At 43.1% G+C, this 26,556-nt stretch overlaps 1 protein-coding gene and 1 pseudogene across 1 annotated transcript; both read left to right on the top strand.

Annotated features, from left to right (window-relative positions):
- LOC115815465 (E3 ubiquitin/ISG15 ligase TRIM25-like) lies at positions 1–26,556 on the top strand. The gene is made up of 13 exons (XM_030778420.1): positions 1–594; positions 1,769–1,864; positions 2,119–2,352; positions 2,498–2,634; positions 2,762–2,847; positions 4,156–4,669; positions 6,424–7,042; positions 8,627–8,722; positions 9,598–9,831; positions 9,986–10,139; positions 14,842–14,856; positions 21,904–21,954; positions 26,021–26,556. The coding sequence occupies exons 1-13, from the start codon at positions 1–3 to the stop codon at positions 26,554–26,556; spliced, it is 3,366 nt and encodes a 1,121-aa protein (XP_030634280.1).
- LOC115813751 (E3 ubiquitin/ISG15 ligase TRIM25-like) lies at positions 19,582–21,277 on the top strand (annotated as a pseudogene).

Below are 26,556 nucleotides of genomic sequence, written 5' to 3'. Positions count from 1 at the left end.
ATGGCAGAGGCCAGTATTTCAGTAGGTCAGGACCAGTTCATGTGTCCAGTCTGTCTGGATCTCCTTAAGGATCCTGTGACTATTCCCTGTGGACACAGTTACTGTATGGGCTGTATTAAGGGCTGCTGGGATCAGGATGATCAGAGGGGAGTCTACAGCTGCCCCCAGTGCAGACAGACCTTCAGTCCAAGACCAGTTCTATATAAAAACACTATGCTGGCTGAAGTGGTGGAGAAACTGAAGAAGATGAGACTCCAAGATGCTGCTCCTCCTGCTCACTGTTATGCTGGACCTGGAGATGTGGAGTGTGGTGTTTGTACTGGGACAAAACTCAAAGCCATCAAGTCCTGTCTGGTGTGTCTGGATTCCTACTGTCAAACTCACTTTGAACAACATGAAAAACTGTTCAAAGGAAAAAGACACAATGTGATTGATGCTACTGGAAAACTACAAGACCAAATTTGCCCTCATCATAATGAACTGATTAAGCTTTGGTGTCGAACAGACCAACAGTTCATGTGTTATCTGTGTATGGTGGATGAACACAGAGACCATAAAACAGTATCAGTGGCAGCAGAGAGGACTGAAAGACAGGTATGTACAGGGACTTCTCTTACAGCTCAATGAGAATGTGTGTAAATGTGCACTGACCACTGATAACTATCATCTTGATTTAGGAAAACAAAAGCTGTTTATTTTGTCATGAAGTCACACCAACCGTGACACAGCTCTGCTGTCACACTGTGGTTTAGTCAGTGGGTGTGGGGCTGTTTTTTGTTTTATTTTTTCGGTTGGAGCAGCTTTGCTTGTTTGAAAAAAAACAAAACATCGGCGTTGTTGTACTTACATGTTCCTCAGGCTTCGCTGTTTTAAAATTGAATGTAAATCAATCATAGTTGCCGAACGTTTTTCCATTTACACTATTCGCATGTTTGTTGTAATAGGATTATCCGTAACGAAATGTGCTGTAATAAAACTTTGTCCAAACCAGCGCCTGCTCCCTTCACTCTTTTATGCTGACGCTTCGTTTATTCCTTAACTCATGTCAAAATGGCGAGTAAAACTGCAGAGTTTTGGGAGAAGGGAGAACAAAGTGTCGTGTAGATTTTAAATCGATGCCAGGTACATCGACAAAATGAAAACGGTTAGCAAATTATACTCACTATGTACTCAACTACTGAGGAAATCTTATTCAAGTAGAACAGTTCTTTGCAAAAGTTAACCGATTATCACAGTGATATCACGACTATTAATAGAAAATTTTCTCAATAGCTTAAGTTTTATCTGTATTCATATTCTTTCAAAGAATGATATTGTTGTTGTAACCGATGTAATCTTATGGTATATATACAGTGTAGGGAACATTGTAATTGCATTTTATGACAGGCAGTTGATTATATTTAAAACTAAAAGAAAAAAGGCAGAGCATTTGTGGAGTTAAATACCTATTCCTTTGTATTTAATTACACATTCTCTTTGAATTCAGTTACATGATGATTGTCCCAACTGATACTGTTATGACTGGAATAATTTATTCCTACAGGCTACTCATTAAATACTCCACATTTTCATTTTAAAATTACAGATGTAAATTCATAATCATTACGCCACAACCAGAGAGCAAAAACAGTAAAATATATGAGGGCAAACAAGCTCAAAATTAAACAGTCAAAATAGTGAATTTTTATCACGCTGAGATTGATTGGATACAGAAACTGACTGTTTGTAAGTGGAACAAGTGTGATGATGTGTTTTATTTGTGTAATAGAAGCAGTTGGGAGAAAGTAAGAGGAAAACTCAGAAGAGAATCCAGGAGAGAGAGAAGGAGGTGCAGGAGCTGAGACAGGCTGTGGAGTCTCTGAGGGTGAGTGTTGAACAGAGGAGAAGACAAGAGCTGGCTGCTGGAGGAGTCATTTGAGGGCTCAGTCAGGGCTCTCCTCCAGTCAGTCAGTGAGGAGTCCAGTGTTGGGCTACTGTCCAATCCTACTGAGTCACAGTGTAGGGAACAGACTGGCTGAGTAAGAGCTGAGTGAAGTGTGTGATTGTATTGGGCCCCCCTCTTCTGTGTGTGTGTGTGTGTGTGTGTGTGTGTGTGTCTGGGTGTGTGTCCCCTAACAGCGCTCTGCACAGGCAGCAGTGGAGGACAGTGAGAGGATCTTTACTGAGCTGATCCGCTCCATTGAGAGAAGGTGCCGTGAGGTGACAGAGCTGATCAGAGATCAGGAGAAGAGTGAATTGAGTCGGGCTGAAGGAGTCCTGGAGCGACTGGAGCAGGACATTTCTGATCTGAGGAGGCGAGACACTGAGCTGGAGCAGCTTACACACACAGAGGATCACATCCATTTCCTCAAGGTAACAGTGGAGGACAAAGTGATCTCCAATATCACAGGACTTGACTTTTCCTTAGTAAAATGGGTATAAAGTTTTGTTTCCATCCATCAAAGCTGTACTGTATCTGTGTATGTGTGTGTGTGCGTGTGTGTGTGGGTGTGTGTAGAGTTTCTCATCTCTCTGTGCCCCTACTGGATCTGAAGATTTACCCAGCATCACTGTCAGTCCACACCTCTCTTTTGAGGATGTAGGAAAATCTGTCTCTCAGCTGAAAGAGCGACTGGAGGATTTCTGGAAGGAGGAGTTTGGAAGACTTTCCTGTAAAAGTAGGGGATTAAGATATTATTACAAATATGTTGTAAGGAATGTTTAGTTTCAAATCATTTCTGTTCTCTTTTTCTTTTTCTATTTTGAACACTTTAATAATGAGTCTGATGAATCCTTTTGTTTCTCTAGTGACAAACATTGAGACCATTCCTCTCCCTGAACCCAAAACCAGAGAGCAGTTCTTACAATGTGAGTAACACACACATGCGCGCACGCACACACACACACACACTAGGGATGTGCATCTCCATCACTGAGGCCGATGCGATACACATCTCGATGCATTGCCAACGATCCAATACATTAGAGATACATATGAACCAACGACTAATGTGATACAATATGATTAATCTCTATCGTGATACAGTGCAATTCAACAGGATTTGATTCAGCACAGTGCACTTCAACACGATACGATGCAAAAGAATATGATTCTATACAATTCAATATGGTCCAGATAGTTTGATTATAGTTCTCTGGTTCTTCTTAAGGAAACTCCAACTGGTGTGAGACTTGGCTGAGAGACTTGAGGAGAACTGGCCACTGACAGCAGTGGAGATGAGAGTGTGTGTGTGTGTGTGTGTGTGTGTGTGTGTGCTTCAGAAACAGTTTAGAGAAGAGGAATCGATCTAAATAAAAAATTCTTGGTCACAAATTATTGATCACATTTCTAAATAATAAAGGCATAGGGCCTCCACTAATAATTATACATAAATAAATCAGATTTTACCCATGTAAAGATGTTAGAAACGATGCATCCTGAGTTCATCCCAAATTTTATCCGGTGCTCACTTTTTAATCTGGGCAATGGCATCGTGAACTTTTATACCGGTGTACTTATGCGAATCGGTGAATCTTACCATCCCTAACACACATACACAGACACTGGCATGCACACATACAATCACTCATAGCTCAATGATCGCAACATAGCTAAAATAAATAACTTTTTATTTATTTATTTATTTATTATTGTTATTATTGGTTCTCTCACATGACATTGTTACTGTTGTTCCATGTTACTTGTTCTGTTTCTGTCTCTACTGTGTTTCCCTCATTAATTCACTGTTAACATTTATTGTCATAAAATGATCACAATAAGACAACAGCAGATAACCCCCGCCCTCAAATAACTTATGACAATAAAGCTCTCAAGTTAGTTTAGTTCAATTAACTAGGAGAGACACTAAGAAACAGAAAGAGAGAGAGAGGGGGGGGACTGTTTGGTGGTTATCATGATCCTGAGAAGGAATCAAATTTACATTTAAAAATTAATATGAGAAAGATTATCTATGTGACAAAAAGTTGAGATTCAATTAAAAAGTGTCTGGTTTCACAATTTGAATTTAATATAATGAAACATAGGCTTAACATAAAGTGAATATTACATTTCATTCATGTCTCTGTTAATGTTTTTAATTGATTTCAGTGATTTAAGTTTTCATTTTTAAAATGTCTTGATGTTCATTTGTGATTTTTATTCCTCAACTCCACCAGATTCCTGTGATCTCACACTGGATCCCAACACAGTAAATAAATACCTCTGTCTGTCTGAGGGGAACAGAGTGGCGACATGCAGTAACACAGTCCAGTTATATCTTGATCATCCAGAGAGATTTGATGAGTGGTATCAGGTGTTGTGTAGAGAGAGTGTGTCTGCACGCTGTTACTGGGAGACTGAGTGGAGTGGGGATAGTGGAGTTTATATATCAGTGTCATATAAAGACATCAGGAGGAAAGGACGGGGTTATGAGTGTGGGTTTGGACGTAATGATCAGTCCTGGAGTTTGTTCTGTTCTCCCTCTAATTACTCATTCATACACAATAATAAAGTGACTAAACTCCCCATAGTTCCCAGTTCCTCCAGAATAGGAGTGTATGTGGACCACAGGGCAGGAACTCTGTCCTTCTACAGTGTCTCTGACACAATGACCCTCCTCCACAGAGTCCAGACCACATTCACTCAGCCCCTCTATCCTGGGTTTAATGTCTGTTTTGTGTCAACAGTGAAGTTATTCCACCATCCAAAATGAATAAAATAGAATGGTTCAGTTATGATCAAATGACTGTGTTGTATTGTCAGATGACAGACATGATTAGGTTATTATGGATGGAGGTTGTAGTAAAGGAGTGCTGTGATTGTAGCTGAAATTACTCTAATGATCATCCTCTGACTGTGGGAAGTTTCTCTTAATGTGTTTGTTGTTTTTTTTCCTTCATTTTGTGAAGTTCAATGTGCCCCCATTGTTGAGAGTTTGTGTGTGAATCAGAGAGGGAGAATTTTGTACAGGAGGACTGTCATTGTGTAAGTTTTTGTTCACTTGGAATTTGAGTTTTGATTCTTGACGCTGAAAATTCATCTTTCATCCTCTTCGTTCATATGTTCTTGAATTCATTAAATCATTGAGAATATCAATAAGAAAGCAGTGCATTGTTCTCTCTCTCTCTCTCTCTCTCTCTCTCTCTTTCTCTCTCTCTGTTTCTCATACATCCACAATGCACCACAGATTCTTTACCCAGTACAAACTGGTGGCTCAGTGGGAGCTGAAATGGTGCCATGTTCAGCAGATGTTGGCTACCTTGTAACTAAAGTTGTAGCAGTTGATGTGGACTCCACAGTCAATTGCTATGGTAACGTGCCACCAAGATGGCTGTCATTTTCTGAGTTCTTCCTTAAGATTTTTCTGAGACCAAACACAATGTGTTATAAACACATTTACACACTGACTCTGAAACAGACACATTCAATGAAACACAAACTTTCTTACAGGGATTCCTCTACACCACTCAATCCTACACACACATCAGAGATAAACTCACATCAACATCTCTGTCACAATCTCTCTCTCTCTCTCTCTCTCTCTCTCTCTCTCTCTCTCTCTCTCTCTCTCTCTCTCTCTCTCTGTCTCTTTCTCTCTCTCTGTTTCTCATATATTCTCAGTCATACACAATGTGTCATAAACACATTTACACACTGACTCTGAAACAGACACATTCAATGAAACACAAACTTTCTTACAGGGATTCCTCTACACCACTCAATCCTACACACACATCAGAGATAAACTTACATCAACATCTCTGTTACAATCTCTCTCTCTCTCTGTCTCTCTTTCCAACAATCACTCTCTCTCTGTCTCTCTCTTTCTCTCTCTCTCACTCACACACACACACACATTTGATCTCTTTCTGTGATAGAAAGGTGAAAGGTGGTGCTTTGTAATTAAGAGGTTTCTGGATCCTGTGGAAGTTCAGTCTGTCTGTGAACAGCCCTGCTGGTCAGACTACACTACATTTCACCAGTCATCACTTACACTTCTCACTGATCACTGACTGTGGAATCACACACAAACCTCTTATCATTTCTGTAAATAATTTTGTCATGGCCAACATATCACCAACAACGGGGAGGGTCCATTGTCATTATGTTTGTTTTTCTCCTGTTTTTGTTCAGTTTGGGAGCTTTAGTTTGTATATTTTATTTTAATTTTTTATGCAGGTAGATATTGTTCATTAATAGTTAGTGTCTGTTTTTACTTTGTTATTTTCTTTCCTTTGGCTTTAAGCCTTATCTGCCTTTTTCTGTTTTTGTTTGTTTGTTTTGTTAAGTAAATTGTTTAATTTAACTCTGTTGAATAATGAGTGATCTGCCACTTTAAGACAAACTTATACTCACACAGAACCAGAGGTCACTCCTACTTTCACTTACAAAGACATGAAACTGTTCTGAGCTTCCTGATCAGTGTGTGTTTAATCGATTGTTCATATTTCTGAGTGTGTGATCAGTAAAATGGCAGAGGCCAGCATTTCAGTGGATCAGGACCAGTTCATGTGTCCAGTCTGTCTGGATCTCCTTAAGGATCCTGTGGCTATTCCCTGTGGACACAGTTACTGTATGGGCTGTATTAAAGGCTACTGGGATCAGGATGATCAGAAGGGAGTCTACAGCTGCCCCCAGTGCAGACAGACCTTCGTTCCCAGACCAGTTCTGGGTAAAAACGCCATATTGGCTGAAATGGTGGAGAAAGTGAAGAAGACGAGACCCCAACCTACTGCTCCTCCTGCTCACTGTTATGCTGGACCTGGAGATGTGGAGTGTGGTGTTTGTACTGGGACAAAACTCAAAGCCATCAAGTCCTGTCTGGTGTGTCTGGATTCCTACTGTCAAACTCACTTTGAACAACATGAAAAACTGTTCAATGGGAAGAGACACAATGTGATTGATGCCACTGGAAAACTACAAGACCAGATTTGCCCTCATCACAACAAACTGATAGAACTTTGGTGTCAAACTGACCAACAGTTCATGTGTTATCTGTGTCTGGTGGATGAACACAGAGACCATAAAACAGTATCAGTGGCAGCAGAGAGGACTGAAAGACAGGTATGTACAGGGACTTCTCTTACAGCTCAATAAGAATGTGTGTAAATGTGTACTGACTACTGATAACTGTCATTTGGATTCAGGAAAACAAAAGCTGTTTACTGAGTGTGAACATTGACTGCTTCCATCTCTACTGTCACACTGATCTGGAGTCAGTGGGTGTGGAGCTGTTTTTTTCAGTAGAAGCAGCTTTACTGTTTTGTTCCCATGGTGTCTCAGTATTAAGATCTTGTGGGAGAGGTTTTCTGTGTCACTGTTGTTCGTCAGGTCCTGGGTTGTTACCCGTCAATAAATCCTGTGACATCAGCATTAAGTCCAAAGTTGGGGTCAAATTCTGAATGAGCTGAGAACCTGGACCAGTTTTCCAAATGAGCTTGAATTTTCCTCTTAACTGAAAAAAAATATTCTGTAAGGAAAAACAATTGAGTTTAAGTAACAAGAGGATGACCTGAATTCCAGAAAAATGAATGTAATTCCGCCGAATTTAGACTGAGCACAGATCCCAACATTTGAACACAAGGTGCAGAGGACATTGTATAATACTTTAATGTGGGACCAGACTCTAAAAATATGAACAGAAAAAATACAGTCATGTAAAATGTCTGATAAGCTGAATCTGATGTTTTTTACTTGGCTAATTATGTAATGCAATTTTAATCTCAATGGCAGCATAGGCCACCTCTCTAATTAAGACAAAGAAGGTTTTCTCGAACCATATGAGAATGCTTAGAGAAAATGTTGCTGTCACGGACCAATTCATTGATTACTGACATTGCAGCACTCACAGTTTCTAAGGTGTCTTCGTTTTAAAATTGCATTTAAATTAATCATTGCAGTCTAACGCTTTTTTATTTACTCATATTCAATGTAGTAGAACTGGCCGACCACAAGGGGGCAAGATTACACAACGTCCTGTAATAAAACTTCGATCCAAACCACTCCCTGCTCCCTTTGCACTAGCAAAATGGCCAGTTGAGTAATATTGGCGTGATTTGGGAGAAGGGAAAAGGACGTGTCAAGTACATTTCTAACTGATACACACGCCCAGATACATCGCTAAAAAGAAAACAGCAAATTATATTTACAACTACTGAGGAATCTTACTTGAGTAACACAACTCTTCACAACCGTTAAGAGATTACATCAGAGATATTACAGCTATTTTTTTCTCTGCTGGAAAAACGGTAGCTTAAATTGACAAGTATTTTTTTCTATTATTGTATTTTGTCAAAGAATAATTTTGTTGTTGTAACTGATGGAATCTGTAGAGAACATTGGTTTATTTTCATTTTATTACAGCATTATATACATTTTATTTAAAACAAAAAGAAAAGGCAGGACTCTTGTGGGGTAAATACCAAATCTTTTGTATTGATGATTGTCTACAAAAATTCATAAATTTATAATCAGAGGGATAAATTGCATCTTAAACCTCAACAAAAGTACAAAAACAGTTAAATATATGTGAGTGCAAACATGCTCAAAATTGAACAATCGAGAGAAAATTACTTTTTTTTTTATCATAATGAGATTTGTTGGATACAGAAACTGGACCAAGTGTGATGTGTATTATTTGTGTAACAGAAACAGTTGGGAGAAAGTCAGAGGAAAACCCAGCAGAGAATCCAGGAGAGAGAGAAGGAGGTGAAGGAGCTGAGACAGGCTGTGGAGTCTCTGAGGGTGAGTGTTGAACAGAGGAGAAGACAAGAGCTGGCTGCTGGAGGAGTCATTTGAGGGCTCCAGTCAGGGCTCTCCTCCAGTCAGTCAGTGAGGAGTCCAGTGTTGGGCTTCTGTCCAATCCCACTGAGTCACAGTGTAGGGAACAGACTGGCTGAGTAAGAGCTGAACGAAGTGTGTGATTGTAATGGACGCCCCTCTTCTGTGTGTGTGTGTGTGTGTGTGTGTGTGTGTGTGTGTTAGGGGCAAAGAATGCCGGGCATCTAACTAGCACCCATCCTGAACAAATCAGCACTCGCAGTCTAGGGACACAGAGACAGTAGTCTAGTTAAGACCGGTCCCCTAACCTAATACCTCTCTTCGTGCTGTGTATAGCTTGGGAGTGTACCTGTACATGTGTATATGTTTAGCTAAGGAGATGGGTGGGGGGCTACACGGCCAACCCTGGGGAAGGCGGGTGGTGTCTCCACGAAGCTGTTCCGAGGCGCCGTGAGGTCTGTTCGTCGCTCGGCGAGCACAAGCTGTTCCTTAGCAGTTCAGTTGTGGTGATGGCAATCCAACAAGTGAGTGAAACACCGCAAAGACTTCAACCAAAACAAAACCAAAAAATCATCCAGACAGAGAGGATATCTCCAGGAGTAGGAACACGCAGTGAACCCAAATATGATGGCCGTCCGAGTTCGCGGCAAACCAGTTAAAGAGTTTTTGAGCTCCTTTCTCGCGAGAGCTCGTCCAGTCCCTCTTTAAAGAGACAGCAAAACTCAGGCAGGCGGCACCCTCCAGCGTCTCGTGAGTATGTCAGTGCCTTTCCGTGCTCCATTACTACCATATCCTAACAGTGTGTGTGTGTGTGTGTGTGTGTGTTTGTCTCCTAACAGCGCTCTGCACAGGCAGCAGTGGAGGGCAGTGTGAGAATCTTTACTGAGCTGATCCGCTCCATTGAGAGAAGGTGTCGTGAGGTTATAGAGCTGATCAGAGGTCAGGCGAAGACTGAACTGAGTCAGGCTGAAGGAGTCCTGGAGCGACTGGAGCAGGAGATTGTTGATCTGAGGAGGCGAGACACTGAGCTGGAGCAGCTTTCACACACAGAGGATCACATCCATTTCCTCCAGGTAACAGTGGAGGACAAAGTGATCACCAATATAACAGAGCTTGACTTCTCTTCAGTAAAATGTGTATAAAGTTTTGTTTCCATCCATCAAGGCTGTACTTATGTATGTGTGTGTGTGTGTGTGTGTGTGTGTGTGTGTGTGTGTGTGTGTGTAGAGTTTCTCATCTCTCTGCTCCCCTCCTGGATCTGAAGTCTTACCCAGCATCACTGTCAGTCCACACCTCTCTTTTGAGGATGTAGGAAAATCTGTCTCTCAGCTGAAAGATCGACTGGAGGATTTCTGTGAGGAGGAGTTTGGAAGACTTTCTAGTAAAGGTTTAGATTTAGATACTATTACTGAAACCTTGAATTTGAAACTTTTAAGTTGAAATAACTTCTGTTCTATTTCTCTGTTTCTCTTTCTATTGTGAACACTTTAATAATGAGTCTAATGAATCCTTTTGTTTTTATAGTGACAAACACTGACATCATTCCTCTCCCTAAACCCAAAACCAGAGATGAGTTCTTACAATGTGAGTAACACAGACTAAAGCTTGTTGAATTGAATTAAGAGAGAGAGAGAGAGAGAGAGAGAGAGAGAGAGAGAGAGATAGAGAAAAGAATCATAAGTTACCAGTACAAGTGCAAGAAAGACATTAAGAAGTGGAGATGATAAGAAAACGACAGAAACATGAGGACAGGAAAGTGTATTAAAGTGAATGAATTTCTTTTATAGAAAATGAATTAACATTTGACACTAACAGTGTTACAGTTGATTAGTGAAGTTGACAGTTATGACTGTTAGACTGCTGACAGTTTTCAAACATTCCACAGTCACAATAAGACAACAGCAGATAAGCCCCGCCCCCTTTGATCCCTCCCACAGATTCACTCTGATGTGTTGTATGTGTTCCAGTATTTCACATTTACTTAAGTGATATTTTCACAACCTATGACAATAAAGCCCATAATTCATTTCATTAAATTAACTAGGAGGAGTAGATTCACAGAGAAAGAGCAAGAAACAGAGACGGTAAGAAACAGAAAGAGAGAGAGGGAGAGAGAGAGAGAGAGAGAGAGGGAACAGTTTGGTGGTATCATGATCCTGAGAGGGAATCAAATGAACATTTAAAAAGGATTATGAGAAATGAGATTGGAAAAAAGTTTCAAAATTTGAATTTGATAAAATGAAATATATGTGTAATATAAAGTGAATGTTTTGTTTCATTCATGTCTCTGTTAATGTATTTAATTGATTTCAGTGATTTAAGTTTTCATTTTTAAAACGTCTTGATGTTCATTTATCATTCATTTTTATTCCTCAACTCCACCAGATTCCTGTGATCTGACACTTGATCCCAACACAGCACATAAACACCTCTGTCTGTCTGAGGAGAACAGAGTGGTGACATGGAGTAACACAGTCCAGTCATATCCTGATCTTCCAGAGAGATTTGATGAATGGTGTTATCAGGTGTTGTGTAGAGAGAGTGTGTCTGAACGCTGTTACTGGGAGACTGAGTGGAGTGGGCGTTATGGGGTTTATATATCAGTGTCATATAAAGACATCAGCAGGAAAGGACGGGGTCATGAGTGTTTGTTTGGAAATAATAATCAGTCCTGGAGTTTATACTGTTCTCCCTCTAATTACTCATTCGAACACAATAATAAAGTGACTCAACTCCCCATAGTCCCCAGTTCCTCCAGAATAGGAGTGTATGTGGACCACAGGGCAGGAACTCTGTCCTTCTACAGCATCTCTGACACAATGACCCTCCTCCACAGAGTCCAGACCACATTCACTCAGCCCCTCTATCCTGGGTTTAGAGTCAGAGGAGACCTTTATGGTGGTTTAAGATCAGAAGTGAGGTTATGCCACCGTAAAAAATGAATAAAAATGGAATGGTCCAGTTATGATCATAATGTCGAATGATTGTGTTGTATTATCTGATGACAAACATGATTTGGTTATTATGGATGGAGGTTGTAGTAAAGGAGTGCTGTGATTGTAGCTGAGATTACTCTAATGATCATCCTCTGACTGTGGGAAGTTTCTCTTAATGTGTTTGTTGTTTTTTTCCTTCATTTTGTGAAGTTCAATGTGACCCCATTGTTGAGAGTTTGTGTGTGAATCAGAGAAGGAAAAATTTTATACAGGACGACGGTCATACATAAATTGTGTAAGTTTTTGTTCTCCTGGAATTCAAGTTTTGATTTTTGACACTGAAAATGCCTCATTTGTTATACACTTTATTCATGTTCTTGGATTCATTAAATCATTGAGAATATCAATAAGAAAGCAGTGTATGTGTGCATTTGCTTTGCGCTCTCTCTCTCTCTCTCTCTCTCTCTCTCTCTCTCTTTTTCTTATGTGTTCATAGTCATACATAATGTGTCATAAACACATTTACACACTGACTCAAAAACAGAAACACTCAGTGGTAGACATGTATAAACTCATTCTCTCTGAAACACACACACACACACACACATGTGTACAGACTTTCTTACAGGGTTCCCTCCTCACCACTCAATCCTACACACACATCAGAGATAAAGATAAATATTAAGTCTCATGTGTTAACAACTCTGTCACAGTCTCTCTCTCTCTCTCTCTCTCTCTCACGCACACACACACACACACACATTTTATCTCAAACAAATACACACTCTCCCTATGATAGAAAGGTGAAAGGTGGTGTTTTGTAATTAAGAGGTTTCTGGATCCTGTGGAAACTCAGTCTGCCTGTGACCACAGCCCTGCTGGTCAGACTACACTACATTTCACCAGTCATCACTTACACTTCTCACTGATAACTCACTGTGCAATCACACACAAAGCTCTTATTCTATCCATCCGTCCATTTTCTGCTGCTTATCCGGGACTGAGTCGTGGTGGCAAAAGGCTGAGGAGGGTAGCCCAGATATCCCTTTCCTCGGTTACATCCATCAGCTCCTCCTGTGGGATCCCAAGGCGTTTCCAGAGATATATAATTCTCCCAACGTGTCCTGGGTCTGCCCTGGGGTCTCCTTCGAGTTGGTTGTGTCCAGGACACCTCCACAGGGAGGCGCCCAGGAGGCATCCTGACTAAGTGCCCGAATCACCTCAACTGGCTCCTTTCAATGCGGAGGAGCAGCGGCTCTACTCCAAGCTCCTCCCGGGTGTCTGAGCTCCTCACCCTGTCCCTAAGGGTGCGCCCAGCCACCCTGCGGAGGAAGCTCATTTCCGCCACTTGTATCTGCGATCTCATTCTTTCGGTCACTACCCAGAGCTACCCAGAGGGTTGGAACAAAGATCAACTGGTAAATTGAGTGCCTTGCCTTCTGATTCAACTCCTTCTTCACCACGATGGTCCGGTATAACGACCGCATGACTGCCGCCGCCACCCCGATCTGCCTGTCGATCTCCCACTCCATTTTACCCTCACTCGTAAACAAGACCTCGAGATACTTGAACTCCTCCACTTGAGGCAGTAACTCAGTCCCAACTCGGAGGGGGCAAGCCACCTTTTTCCGGCATAGGACCATGGCCTCGGACTTGGAGGTGCTGATCCTCACCCTGACCGCTTCACACTCGGCTGCAAACCGCCCCAGTGCGTGCTGGAGGTCCCAGTGTGATGAGGCCCACAGAACCACATCATCTGCAAAAAGCAGAGACGCAATCCTGAAGGCGCCGTACTGGACACCCTCCTCACCTTGAGATCCTATCCATGAAAATCAAGAACAAGATTGGAGACAAGGTACAGCTCTGACAGAGTCCAACACTCACTGGGAATGAGTTTGACTTCGTGCTGAGAATACGGACACAGCTCTCACTGCGGTTATACAGGGACCAAATGGCTTGCAGCAGCGAACTTGGCACCCCATACTCCCGCAATACCCCCTACAGGACACCTCGGGGAACACGATCGTAAGCAAGGTCCACAAAACTCGTAGACTGGATTGGCAAACTCCCATGATCGCTCCAGTATCTGTGCAAGGGTGAACGGCTGGTCCGCGGTTCCACGGCCGGGATGGAATCCACACTGTTCCTCCTGGATCTGAGGTTTGACAATCGGCCGCAGTCTCCTTTCCAGTACCCTGCAGTAGGCTTTCCCAGGGAGGCTGAGTGGTGTGATACCCCAATAACTGGAGCACACTCTCCGGTCCCCCTTTTTAAAAATGGGGACCACCATCCCTGTCTGCCACTCCACAGGCACTGTCCCTGACTCCCACACAACATTGAAGAGGTCTGTCAGCCATGACAGCCCAACAACATCTTAAGCATTCAGCATTTCAGGGCAGATCTCATCCACTGCAGGCGCCTTGCCGCTGCGGAGTTTCCCAGCTGCCTCAGTGACCTCTGCCAGAGAGATGGGTGACAACTCTCCTGAATCTTCTGACCCTGCCTCCTCTGTGGAGGATGTGTCGGTCGGGTTTAGGCGCTCCTCAAAGTGTTCCTTCCATCGTCCGATCACATCCTCAGTTGAGGTCAGAACCTCCCCATCCCTGCTGAGAACAGCCTGGACAAGGCCCTGCCTGCCCCTCCTGAGTTGCCTGACAGTTTGCCAGAACCTCTTTGAGGCTAACCGAAAGTCTTTGCTTCCATGACAGCCGTCACTGCAGCCCTTTTGGCGTGCCAGTACCTGTCCGGAGTCCTCCGTGCTAGCCAAGCCCGGAGGGCCTCCTTCTTTAGCCTGACGGCTTCCCTCACCTGTGGCGTCCACCACCTGGTCCTTGGGTTGCTGCCACGACAGGCACCGATGACCGCCTGGCCACAGCTCAAAGCTGCCACTTCAACAATGGAGGCTCTGAACAGGGTCCATTCAGACTCCATGTCCCCAGCCTCCCTCGGGATCAGGGAGAAGCTCCTCCGGAGGTATGAGTTGAAGATCTTCCGGTAAGGGTCCTCAGCCAGCCGTTCCCAGTTCACCCTCACTATGCGCTTGGGTTTACCAGGTCTGTCCGGCAGCCTCCTCCGCCATCTGATCCAACTCGCCACCAGGTGGTGATCAGTTGACAGCTCTGCCCCTCTCTTCACCCGAATGTCCAGCACATACGGCCGCAGGTCTGATGAGATGACTACAAAGTCGATCATCGACCTTTGGCCTAAGGAGCTCTGGTACCAGGTACACTTATGAGCCGCCTTATGCTCGAACATGGTGTTTGTTATGGACAATCCATGACTCGCACAGAAGTCCAACAACAAAGCACCACTCGGGTTCAGATCCGGTAGGCTGTTCCTCCCAATCACTCCCCTCCAAGGCTCTCCATCATTGCCAATGTGAGCATTGAAGTCTCCCAGTAGAACTACCGAGTCCCCAGATGGTGTCTTCACTAGGACACTTTCCAGTGTCTCTAGGAAGGCTGGGTACTCTGAGCTGCCGTTCGGCGCTTTTGCCGTCACAACAGTCAGAGATTTCCCCCCTGCAACCCAAAGTCACAGTGAGGCGACCCTTTCATTCACCGGGACAAACTCCAACACAGCAGCACTCAGTCGGGGGCTAACAAGTAATCCCACACCTGCCTGTTGCCTCTCACCCCAGGCGATTCCGGAGAAGGATAGAGTCCAGCCCCCATCCAGGAGTTTGGTTCCAGAGCCAAGGCTGTGCGTAGAAGTGAGCCCAACTATATCTAGTTGGTATCGCTCCACCTCCCACACAAGTCCTGGCTCCTTCCCCCCCGAGACGTGACATTCCACGTACCAAAAGCCAGATTCTATTCCGTAAGTCCAGTCCGCCAGGGCCCTCGCCCCAACCCGCCACCCATGTGGCATCGCACCCGGCCCCTATTTCTCCCATCGCAGGTGGTGGGCCCATGAGAGGGCAGCTCCACGTGGCTCATTCGGGCTGAGCCTGGCCGGACCCTGTGGCAGGTCCGGCCAGCAGGTGCTCGCTTATGAGCTTCCCTACCAGGCCTGGCTCCAGGAGGGGGCCCTGGTCTCCCTATTCTGGGCGAGGTGCCTGTTTCTATGTGGGTGCTGATCGTAAGGGCTTTCAGAATCGCTTTTTGTCTGGCCCCTCACCTGGGACCTCTCTGCCTTGGGTGACCCTACCAGGGGCTACATGCTCCAGCCAGCACAGCTCCCAGGATCACAGGGGCTCACAAACCCCTCCACCACGATAAGGTTGCGATTCCAGGAGGGGCAAACCTCTTATCATTTCTGTAAATAGTTATGCAATTTTATTTGCAAACATACCCACAGCACCACAGCAATAGGGAGGATCAGTCATCATTATTATGTTTGTTTTTCTCCTGTTTTTGTTCAGTTGGGCAGCGTCAGTTTCTATCTTTATTTTTTTTCTTTCACACATGTAGAGATTGTTTATTAATAGTTAGTGCCAGTTTTTATTTTGATATTTTCTCTTCTTTGGCTCAAAGCCTTATTTCCCCTTTTTATGTGTTTTTGTTTGTTTTTTAAGTAAGTAGATTTGAATTAAAAAGATGCATCCCACTCTTTGTTGTGGTGTAGTTGGTCAGGTGTACTGTGTTAAACCTGTTTCTGACCTGATTAGTACTGAGTTATTACACACGGCATAGTTGGCTTAGTTTTAGTAATATGTTTAATGATGATAAGCGTGTTGTGTTAAGTCTGATCTAGATAGAATACAGTTATTAGACTGGTATAACCCAACCTTATACCCCTACTAGAACCCTCTGCTCTACGACCTCTGGTCAACTGACCACGCCTCTTCTCCGCCATTGCCCCGCGGTGGTGGAATGACCTCCCCCATGCAGTTAGGACTTACCATCTTCCGCAGGAAACTGAAAACCCACCTCTTCAGAACCCACCTGTCCCCCACTGCCTAACCTCCCTTTCTTTACAAAAAAAAAACCAAAAACTTGTCTTATATCTATGTATGTCACTCACTGTCAAAGTATTCCAGGGGCGCAATACAAAGGGGTAAATTAATTGATGGATGTGATGTGACCAGCAGATGCAGACAAAGTCCTGATTTCCTCATCACTGAACTCATCTCTAATGTCTGTGCTCATCTCTAATGTTCATTTTATTGTCTCATGTCTGTCCTCTGTGTCTAACATCTAATGTCTGATTTAACAAAAACAGTTGTTTTGCAATTACAATATGTGTAAGTCTGGATTACAGCTGAATTAGTGAGAATGCTGAGTGTGTTACTCTAACACAGACATGTCATGAGAAAGGACGGTAGAGTTTGGTATTTGGAATCTGGGCCTATATATCTATATTGATTATGATTTATTATATGTAACAGACTCACCTGCTCCATGCTGCTGTGACACATTTAATAATGTGAAAACACACTGATGATGGTACCAAGTTAGACAGTGTCTGAACTATCTATTACTTATCACATAAAGACATGAGACAAAACCAGCGGGAGTGAACTGGGTTAAGAAGATGGCTGACTGACAGTCATGGCAGTCAGTTCTGATTTGTCAGAAATATACAAAAATCAAAATGTGACAAAACTCTTTTTACTCATGATTAAATGTTTAAATAATAACCTACTTTTTATATCTAAATTTCAAAGATGACCAGACAGTTTCTGTGTGACAATGGAAGAAAGACAGACAAGAGAACTTCACTACCCACAAACTGAGAGATTCTATGGGTGATAACAGAGCGTTTGTAGTCCATGACTTTCATACACGTACCAAATTCTGATCAGTAACAACAGACACAAGGCTTCAGCACCATACTGACCAATTCAAAAGCATTAACACAACACTCCTGCGTTCCCAAACAGTTCCTGTCTCATGAGTTTCTCTGTGGCTGTATGCTGAACCAGTGGGTTTATTGCATTTCCTTTATGTTTCACACATAAAAATGAATCCTGTAGAGTTTGTTGAAAATCATGTATGGCTTCATTATCAGAGATGAGTCATTCCCATAAGTCATTCCCAGTTGATTCACATCAGAAGAGCCTCCACTCATGAGAGTGTGCAGTGTATCATTTATCCTGATCTTTCTCCTTCTCTATGGTGAGATGATCTAAGACATGATTTTACTCCTATTAAAGTCTCATTTCTCATTCAGGGCCTGTTTTCACTTATTACAACATGAATTTTGAACCCAGTGTCAGAAAAGAATTAGTGATGTACTGATAGCAATTGTTTTATAAGGAAAATCTAGAAGTAATGTACCAATTTATAAATCATAAACTATTATCTTAAGAGGTTTATCCTAAATCATTGCTTGAGTGGAACATTGTCCTCATTCACATAATATAAAGCACTCACTCACTCACTCACTCACTCACTTTCAAAGCTGCTCATCCTAATTAGGGTTGCGGGGGGTGCTGGAGCCTATCCCAGCATACATTGGGCGAAGGGCGGGGAAGCACCCTGGACAGGTCGCCAGTCCATCGCAGTAATATAAAACAAAGATGAATAAACTTGTCAAGATCAAACAAGATCTATCATAACTGAGACTGCCAATCAGGTTCTGGATTTTAAATAACTCTGTAAATGCAGTTTGAATAATTTGGCCATTGTAACTGAGGACTGTCTGTGTAAAGACTGTATGTATTAAGTCTGTCTTTCTACAGAGGGTATTTGTTGTAAGTCTCCAGCAGAGAGAAACAAACTTTCAGACTGGCATTAGAGTTAGAGCAAAAAGAAATGTCAGAATTTTCAATAGCAAACTCTCTCTCTCTCTCTCTCTCTCTCTCTCTCTCTCTCTCTGAGAAATGTATTTTCAGATGACAAGCATGATTTGGTTATTTGGTTTCATTTAGCAAACTGAGTTACATATATTGTTTGATAGTGGTATATTTCAAACCGTAAAGCATATATAAAGGATTTTTAATGTTGTCACACCCTGGTTCTCTCTTTCCTCCTATTGGCTAGTTTTGATTAAGATCTGTGCTACTCCCTGGTTTCCTTATTTCACCTGTCAGCTCAATTATTAGTCCCTGTGTTAGTTTAGTCTTGTTATGTCCTGTGTAAATGCTCCTAGTTTTGGCCTTGGTTCTTTGTGTGGAATTGCCTTGTCTTATATTATGTTGGTATGTCTGTCTACCTGAGGCCTGAATCTGCAATCATGTAAGTTCCTTAAAGTCTTTTTTCCCCTGTCATTTCAATAAAACTGAACTATACCGAACCTTCTTCTTCACATTATGAGTAGAAGATTTCCCTCATTGTAATCTCTATCAGACCTGAACCCTGAACCCAACACTGACCCTAATTCACCAACCTCAGTGTCAGTTTACCACACATATGTGATCAGTTTTTACACACAAACCAAAGACATTCTGTTGCTATCACCTTATTCTCTCACCCTCTCAAAGTCCAGTGCAACTCCCTGAGATGAGGTTGTGTGTTTTATGTGTATTTGATACTGCACTAAACTTCTCACTTCAGACTTGCTATTCTAAATTATCAGTGTCTATGAATGAGGTTTACCTCTCTCAGCTGTAGAGAACTGCTTAATAACTCAAATAGAAATTCAGTGCTCAGTGTAACTCTCTCTGTCTCCAGCAGAGAGAAGCAGAGTGACATTACAACCATGATAAACATGTAGTTTCTTCAGGTTAGACTCCAGGTGCGCTTTACCCCCCACCCCATCTCTCTCTCTCTCTCTCTCTCTCTCTCATACTTACACACACACGCACAAACACACAAACATAAACACACATGCCACACCTCTCTGTCAATTATGAGTGATCTGCCACTTTAATACAACCTTACACTCACACAGACACAGAAAGTCACTCCTACTTTCACTGACAAAGACATGAAACTGATCTGAGCTTCCTGATCAGTGTGTGTTTAATCGATTGTTCATATTTCTGAGTGTGTGATCAGTAAAATGGCAGAGGCCAGCATTTCAGTGGGTCAGGACCAGTTCGTCTGTCTGGATCTCCTTAAGGATCCTGTGGCTATTCCCTGTGGACACAGTTACTGTATGGGCTGTATTAAGGGCTGCTGGGATCAGGATGATCAGAAGGGAGTCTACAGCTGCCCCCAGTGCAAAGAGACCTTCACACCAAGACCAGTCCTGCGTAAAAATGCCATATTGACTGAAATGGTGGAGAAACTGAAGAAGACAAGACTCCAAGCTGCTGCTCCTCCTGCTCACTGTGCCATTGGAGATGTGGAGTGTGATTTATGCATTAAGAAGAAAGAAAAAGCCACCGAATCCTGTCTGACATGTCTGGCTTCATACTGTCAGACTCACCTCCAGCCTCACTATGAATCTCCTGCCCTTCAGAAACACACGCTGGTCAAAGCCTCCACACGACTACAGGACCAGATTTGCCATCGTCACAACAAACTGATAGAACTTTGGTGTCAAACCGACAAACAGTTCATGTGTTATCTGTGTCTGGTGGATGAACACAGAGACCATCAAACAGTATCAGTGGCAGCAGAGAGGACTGAAAGACAGGTATGTACACAGACTTCTCTTACAGCTCAATGAGAATGTGTGTAAATGTGTACTGACTACTGATAACTGTCATCTGGATCTAAAGTAATTATTTAAACATTTCTGAAAAACTGAATATGATTTTATGTACATATCTTGTTACATTATATAGTTTACATTTTAATGGTGACAGACACCACCACACTCATTAGGGAAAAGAAGTTTTTCATCAACCATATGAGAATCTTATTAAATGTTCTCATTACGAATGCCACAAAATATCCACATATTAATAATCCATGTCATCGTATTTACAAGATCCTGATGCCTGTTTGTTTTAAAATCCCATCTTCACGGCTAAATGGTGAGTATAATGGGAGAGTTTTGGGAGAAGGGAGAAGAAAGTGCTGTGAAAATTTGAAGTGGATACAAACAGCCAAGTGCATCGACGAAAAGAAAAAAGAGCTTATCACAGAGATGTTTGGGCTATTCTCTCAGGTGGAGAAACATTAACCTAAACTGACAAACAAATATTTTTTCCTGCTCTCTGTCAAAGAATAATTGTGTTGTTGTATCTGGTGGAATGTTGTGATATGTATACAGGGTACAGTGTAGAGAACCAGAATGCAAAAACAGTTAAATGCATCATTACAAACAGTCTCAGTATTATACAGTCAAGATAAAAAAGTCACTATCACACTGAGATTCATTGGTTACAGAATCTGATTGTGTGTAAATGGGCCAAGTGTGATGTGTTTTATTTGTGTAACAGAAGCAGCTGGGAGAAAGTCAGAGAAAAACCCAGCAGAGAATCCAGGAGAGAGAGAAGGAGGTGCAGGAGCTGAGACAGGCTGTGGAGTCTCTGAGGGTGAGTGTTGAACAGAGGAGAAGACAAGAGCTGGCTGCTGGAGGAGTCATTTGAGGGCTCAGTCAGGGTTCTCCTCCAGTCAGTCAGTGAGGAGTGCAGTGTTTGGCTACTGTCCAATCCCACTGAGTCACAGTGTAGGGAACAGACTGGCTGAGTAAGAGCTGAGTGAAGTGTGTGATTGTGATGGACCCCCCTCCTCTGTGTATGTGTGTGTGTGTGTGTGTGTGTGTCCTAACAGCACTCTGCACAGGCAGCAGTGGAGGACAGTGAGACGATCTTTACTGAGCTGATCCGCTCCATTGAGAGAAGGTGCCGTGAGGTGATAGAGCTGATCAGAGATCAGGAGAAGAGTGAATTGAGTCAGGCTGAAGGAGTCCTGGAGCGACTGGAGCAGGAGATTTCTGATCTGAGGAGGAGAGACACTGAGCTGGAGCAGCTTTCACACACAGAGGATCACATCCATTTCCTCCAGGTAACAGTGGAGGACAAGCTGCTCTCCAATGTCACAGTGACTGATTTCTCAGTAAAAATGTATGTGAGCTGAGTAGAAGTTTATCTGCTATCATGAAGAGTTTACTGCCCTGCTCTGTGTGTGTGTGTGTGTGTGTGTGTGTGTGTGTGTGTGCGTGCGCGTGTGCGTGCAGAGTTTCCCATCCCTCTGTGGTCATCCTGGATCTGAAGTCTTACCCAGCATCACTGTCAGTCCACACCTCCCTTTTGAGGATGTAGGAAAATCTGTCTCTCAGCTGAAAGAGCAACTGGAGGATTTCTGTGAGGAGGAGTTTGGAAGCCTTTCAAGTAAAGGTTGGAGATTTACATATTGTTACTGAAATTATTTCAAATCAGTTCCCTTCTGAATAGATAAATAATCAATCCTTTTGTCTCTATAGTGACAGACATCAAGATCATTCCTCCTCCTGAACCCAGAAGCAGAGAGTTCTTACAATGTGAGTTACACTCTCTCTTTCTCTCTCTCTCTCTCACTCACTCTCTCTCACACACACACACACACACACACACAGCTTATTGTTTTACACACAGAGACATAATAGGATCTGACAGCTATTATTTTGTAATATTATATTGTAGTGAAAATGTGAGGATCTTTGCGTCATGATAACCCCCAATTAAACACATGTTCTTATTGTATGAATCACACACAGTTACAGAGAGAGAGAGCGAGCAAGAGAGAGAGAGAGAGATGAATCATGATAAATTACTGAAGTAGAAGAAAACAATAAAAATTGAATAGTTAAAGCCTAAAAAACAAAATTACAGGTATTTTAGGAAGTGAATTTGACCCTTGCAGTGTGACAGTTGATGAGTGAAGTTGACAGTTATGACTGTTAGACTGCTGACAGTTTTCAAACATTCCACAGTCACAATAAGACAACAGCAGATAAGCCCCGCCCCCTTTGAGTACCTGACTTAGATTCACTCTGAGAAAGAATATATTTAGTATTTCAAATTTGCTGTAGTAATATTTTATTTACTGATGACTATAGCTGCGGTGGGGAAATTATATTGAATAATTACACAGAAATGGTAAGAAGGAAAGAAAGAGAAAGAGACAGAAACAGAAGGGGGGGGGGTAAAAAAGAAAAACAGTGTTCTCACAAAGCAAGACAGAAAGCGAGAGAGAGCTCGTACCGTCATGAAAAACCTGGAAAAGCCATGAAATTTGAAAACAGCAATTTCCAGGCCTGGAGAAGTGTTGGAAAAATAAATAAACTGAGAAGGTTTAGGAAAAGCCATAGAAATGTTCTTCACAGATGCCTGTTTAAAACAGTATATGTGGTTCGTACGATCGAATGCGGCTTTTTGCCAGTCGAATCTTAGCCAACCTTTTTCGAACGAAGCTTCGACGTCACCTGTTGTTTCGGAATACTCTTCTTTCTACTCAGTAATATGAATAAGGAGATGATGAATATTAGAGACTGCAAGTTTTTAAGTGTGATACTCTTTAGACATTATTTGATCCAGAGTTCGCTGTCTTTGCGGTGTCGACGGTTGGCATGCCTTCCCTGAGGATGCACCTTTATTCACAAATAATACAATGATTATCTGCGCTGTAGGATAAACGCAAAGATTTTACATTTCAGTGATCAACTTTTTCAGATGGTTTCTCAGATTTGTTGTTGAGTGATGGTACACGAGTTTTATCCTGCATACCTGGCATGTCACGCTGGTGGTGTGGTGCAGGACCCAAGTGCAAAGACACGATGATAATGGAGGAAAAAAAAAAAAAAAAAAAAAAAAAAAAAAAAACTTTACTGGAACTGAAGATCAAAATACATGCAGAACAGGAACGAAAAACCAATAACAAAAAAGATGCAGCGTAACAGTGTGCTAAATACACAATGATAGACAAGACAAGGCAAACACTAGGACTTAAATAGAAGGAGAAACTAAACAGGACAAAACATTCATTCATTCTCTAAACCGCTTATCCTGATTAGGGTCACTGGAGCCTATCCCAGCACACATAGGGCGAAAGGCAGGGAAACACCCTGGACAGGTCGCCAGCCCATCGCAGGGCAGACACACAAACACAGTCACACACACACATTCATACCTAAGGGCAATTTAGTGTCTCCAATTCACCTAACCTGCATGTCTTTGGACTGTGGGAGGAAACCCACGCAGACACGGGGAGAACATGCAAACTCCACACAGAAAGGACCCGGCCGGGAACCGAACCCAAAACCTTCTTGCTGTGAGGCAACAGCGCTACCCACTGCGCCACCGTGCCCAGGGCAAAACAGGATTGGGTAAAATTAACAAGGTCAATAATTGGGACAAACAGGAACAGGTGAGGGGTGGAGACAGACAGAGCAGGAGCACAAAGACAGAACAAAACAAAATGGGAGGTGCAGGCTGTGACAGAGCCCCCCCCTTAAGGGGCGGCTCCCAGACGACCCAAAAAAAAACAAAACAAAACAAAAGTCCAGAACAGACCAGGTGGGTGGGGGGGCGCACAGAGGGAAGACCGAAGGTGCTGCTGATGGGTCCCCTCTGCAGCGGAGCAGGTGAGAGGTTGGCTGGATCGGACACCGGAGCGGGCTTTCCAAACCAGGCAGAAGAACAGGAACGGAGCAGACTCTTCAAAACAGCCTCGACGTCGGCTAGAGGGCTGAGCTGGGTCGGGGAAAGGGCCTCGGGAACAGGACAGGGCGTCAGCATGGGAGCTGACCAGGACAGGGCGTCAGCATGGGAGCTGACCAGGACAGGGCGTCAGCATGGGAGCTGACCAGGACAGGGCGTCAGCATGGGAGCTGACCAGGACCGGGAAAGCGGCCTCGGGAACAGGGCAGGACAGCGCATCCTCCATGGTGCGCCAGGCAGCGCATTCCTCGCGCATCCTCCATGGTGCGCCAGGCAGCGCACCCTCCATGGGGCCTTCGGAGACACTGCTTGAAGATGCTTCAGGGGATTCAGGGTGGCAGAGACAGGGGACCCAGGAGCGGACACAGCCCTAGAGATGGTTGGGCCCAGCACCACAGTCCATGTGGTGCCTGGGTCTAGGGCTGGGAGCCCCCCCCCCCAGGTTAGGGGCTGGAGAACCTACCGAGAGAGGGAGCCCCGCCGCACCCAGGTCAGGAGCTGGAACCGTCTCTGCCCGGGACACAGGAGTGTCTTGCTGGGTCCTTGTTTGGTCTATCGTTCTGTCACGCTGGTGGTGTGGTGCAGGACCCAAGTGCAAAGACACGATGATGAGTGAAAAAAAAGGAGGACTTTACTGGAACTGAAGATCAAAATACACATGCAGAACAGGAACGAAAAACCAATAACAAAAAGGTGCAGCGTAACAGTGTGCTAAATACACAAACAACAATAGACAAAAGACAAGGCAGACACTAGGACTTAAATAGAAGGAGAAACTAAACAGGGCAAAACAGGATTGGGTAAAATTAACAAGGTCAATAATTGGGACAAACAGGAACAGGTGAGGGGTGGAGACAGACAGAGCAGGAGCACAAAGACAGAACAAAACAAAATGGGAGGTGCAGGCTGTGACGTGGCACTCCGCTGTTTTATCACCATCAGAAACCTTAAAATCCTTGCAAATCAGGGATTTTTTGGATATTTTTGATTTCGTCCAGGACTGAGAATCACGATCGAACGTTATTCTTAGTTGTGCGAATTCCTGACGCCTTGATGGAGAGCAACACGAGGTTTCCGTCACGGAAATTCATAACGTGCAAACGTGTTTACTGGCAAAATAGTTTATGTTAAATATTAATAAAAGTAGACCGCTTTGACATCTAATTTTTTCGTATTACAGTGGCAATAACCTTAAAACTGCAACCGAGCACCCATCCTAATCACAGAATGCTTAATTTCACAATCGCGTGCCAAGTCAATGAACGATCGAATTTTCAGTACAAACCTACGGTACAGTTAAGATCGACTGAGAAAAATCTATATTGGTTAAACAATACTTTAATATTCGGGCAGATCAGTCACGTCACTTGACGTATGTTGTTCTCTGGTAAGGTCAGACTCCGACCTGAGCTGCAGCTTGTAGGTACTAACGACGTAAATTCGCGCAATGCCCGGAAAATGGCGATTTAATCATGTCTGGCTTCAAACGGCATAGCTTGTCATTAATGTTAGTTAAAACATACTGTGGTAAACTTTGACATTGCTTTTTATTCTTATTTTTCATATATACACAGACGTTTCAGAGAATGTGTGGTCATGAAAATTTACCTCAGAGGCATGGAAAAGTCATGGAAATGTATTGATAAAAATTTCTGAAAAGAGAAGAAATCAAATTTACATTAAAGGCACATGAGAGAGATTATATCTCTTTAACTGAAATAATGAAATACATGCATGAATGAAATACTGGTTTCACATTAAATGAGTATTACATTTCAATGATATCTCTGCCAATATCATAATTATTCATTTTACTCCTTAAAATTTACATTTTTTAAAATGTCTTCCTCTTCATGGAAGTTGATCTTGACTGATTTAGTTTTTATTTTTACTCCTCAACTCCACTAGATTCCTGTGATCTCACACTGGATCCCAACACAGCATATAAACACCTCTGTCTGTCTGAGGGGAACAGAGTGGTGACATACAGTAACACAGTCCAGTCATATCCTGATCATCCAGAGAGATTTGATGGGTGTTATCAGGTGTTGTGTAGAGAGAGTGTGTCTGCACGCTGTTACTGGGAGACTGAGTGGGGTGGGTATAACTGGGTTTCTATATCAGTGTCATATAAAGACATCAGGAGGAAAGGACAGGGTAGTGAGTGTGGGTTTGGATATAATAATCAGTCCTGGAGTTTGGACTGTTCTCCCTCTGAGTACTCATTCTGGCACAATAATAAAAAGACTCAACTCTCCATAGTCCCCAGTTCCTCCAGAATAGGAGTGTATGTGGACCACAGGGCAGGAACTCTGTCCTTCTACAGCGTCTCTGACACAATGATCCTCCTCCACAGAGTCCACACCACATTCACTCAGTCCCTCTGTCCTGGGTTCTGGGTTGGTTGGCAGTCAGCACTGAGGTTATGTTGCTTTCGAAAATGA

The sequence above is a fragment of the Chanos chanos genome, chromosome 6 (genome assembly GCF_902362185.1).
Source record: "Chanos chanos chromosome 6, fChaCha1.1, whole genome shotgun sequence".
Lineage (NCBI taxonomy): Eukaryota > Metazoa > Chordata > Actinopteri > Gonorynchiformes > Chanidae > Chanos > Chanos chanos.
Note: the sequence above shows the minus strand (reverse complement) of the source record. Positions and strands in the feature narration are given on the sequence as shown.

Coding starts and splice junctions, on each gene's coding strand:
- LOC115815465 (XM_030778420.1), top strand. CDS start 1: ATGGCAGAGGCCAGTATTTCAGTAGGTCAGGACCAGTTCATGTGTCCA. Junction 2,353..2,497: donor ATCACATCCATTTCCTCAAG/GTAACAGTGGAG, acceptor GGGTGTGTGTAG/AGTTTCTCATCTCTCTGTGC. Junction 2,635..2,761: donor GAGGATTTCTGGAAGGAGGA/GTTTGGAAGACT, acceptor TTTAATAATGAG/TCTGATGAATCCTTTTGTTT.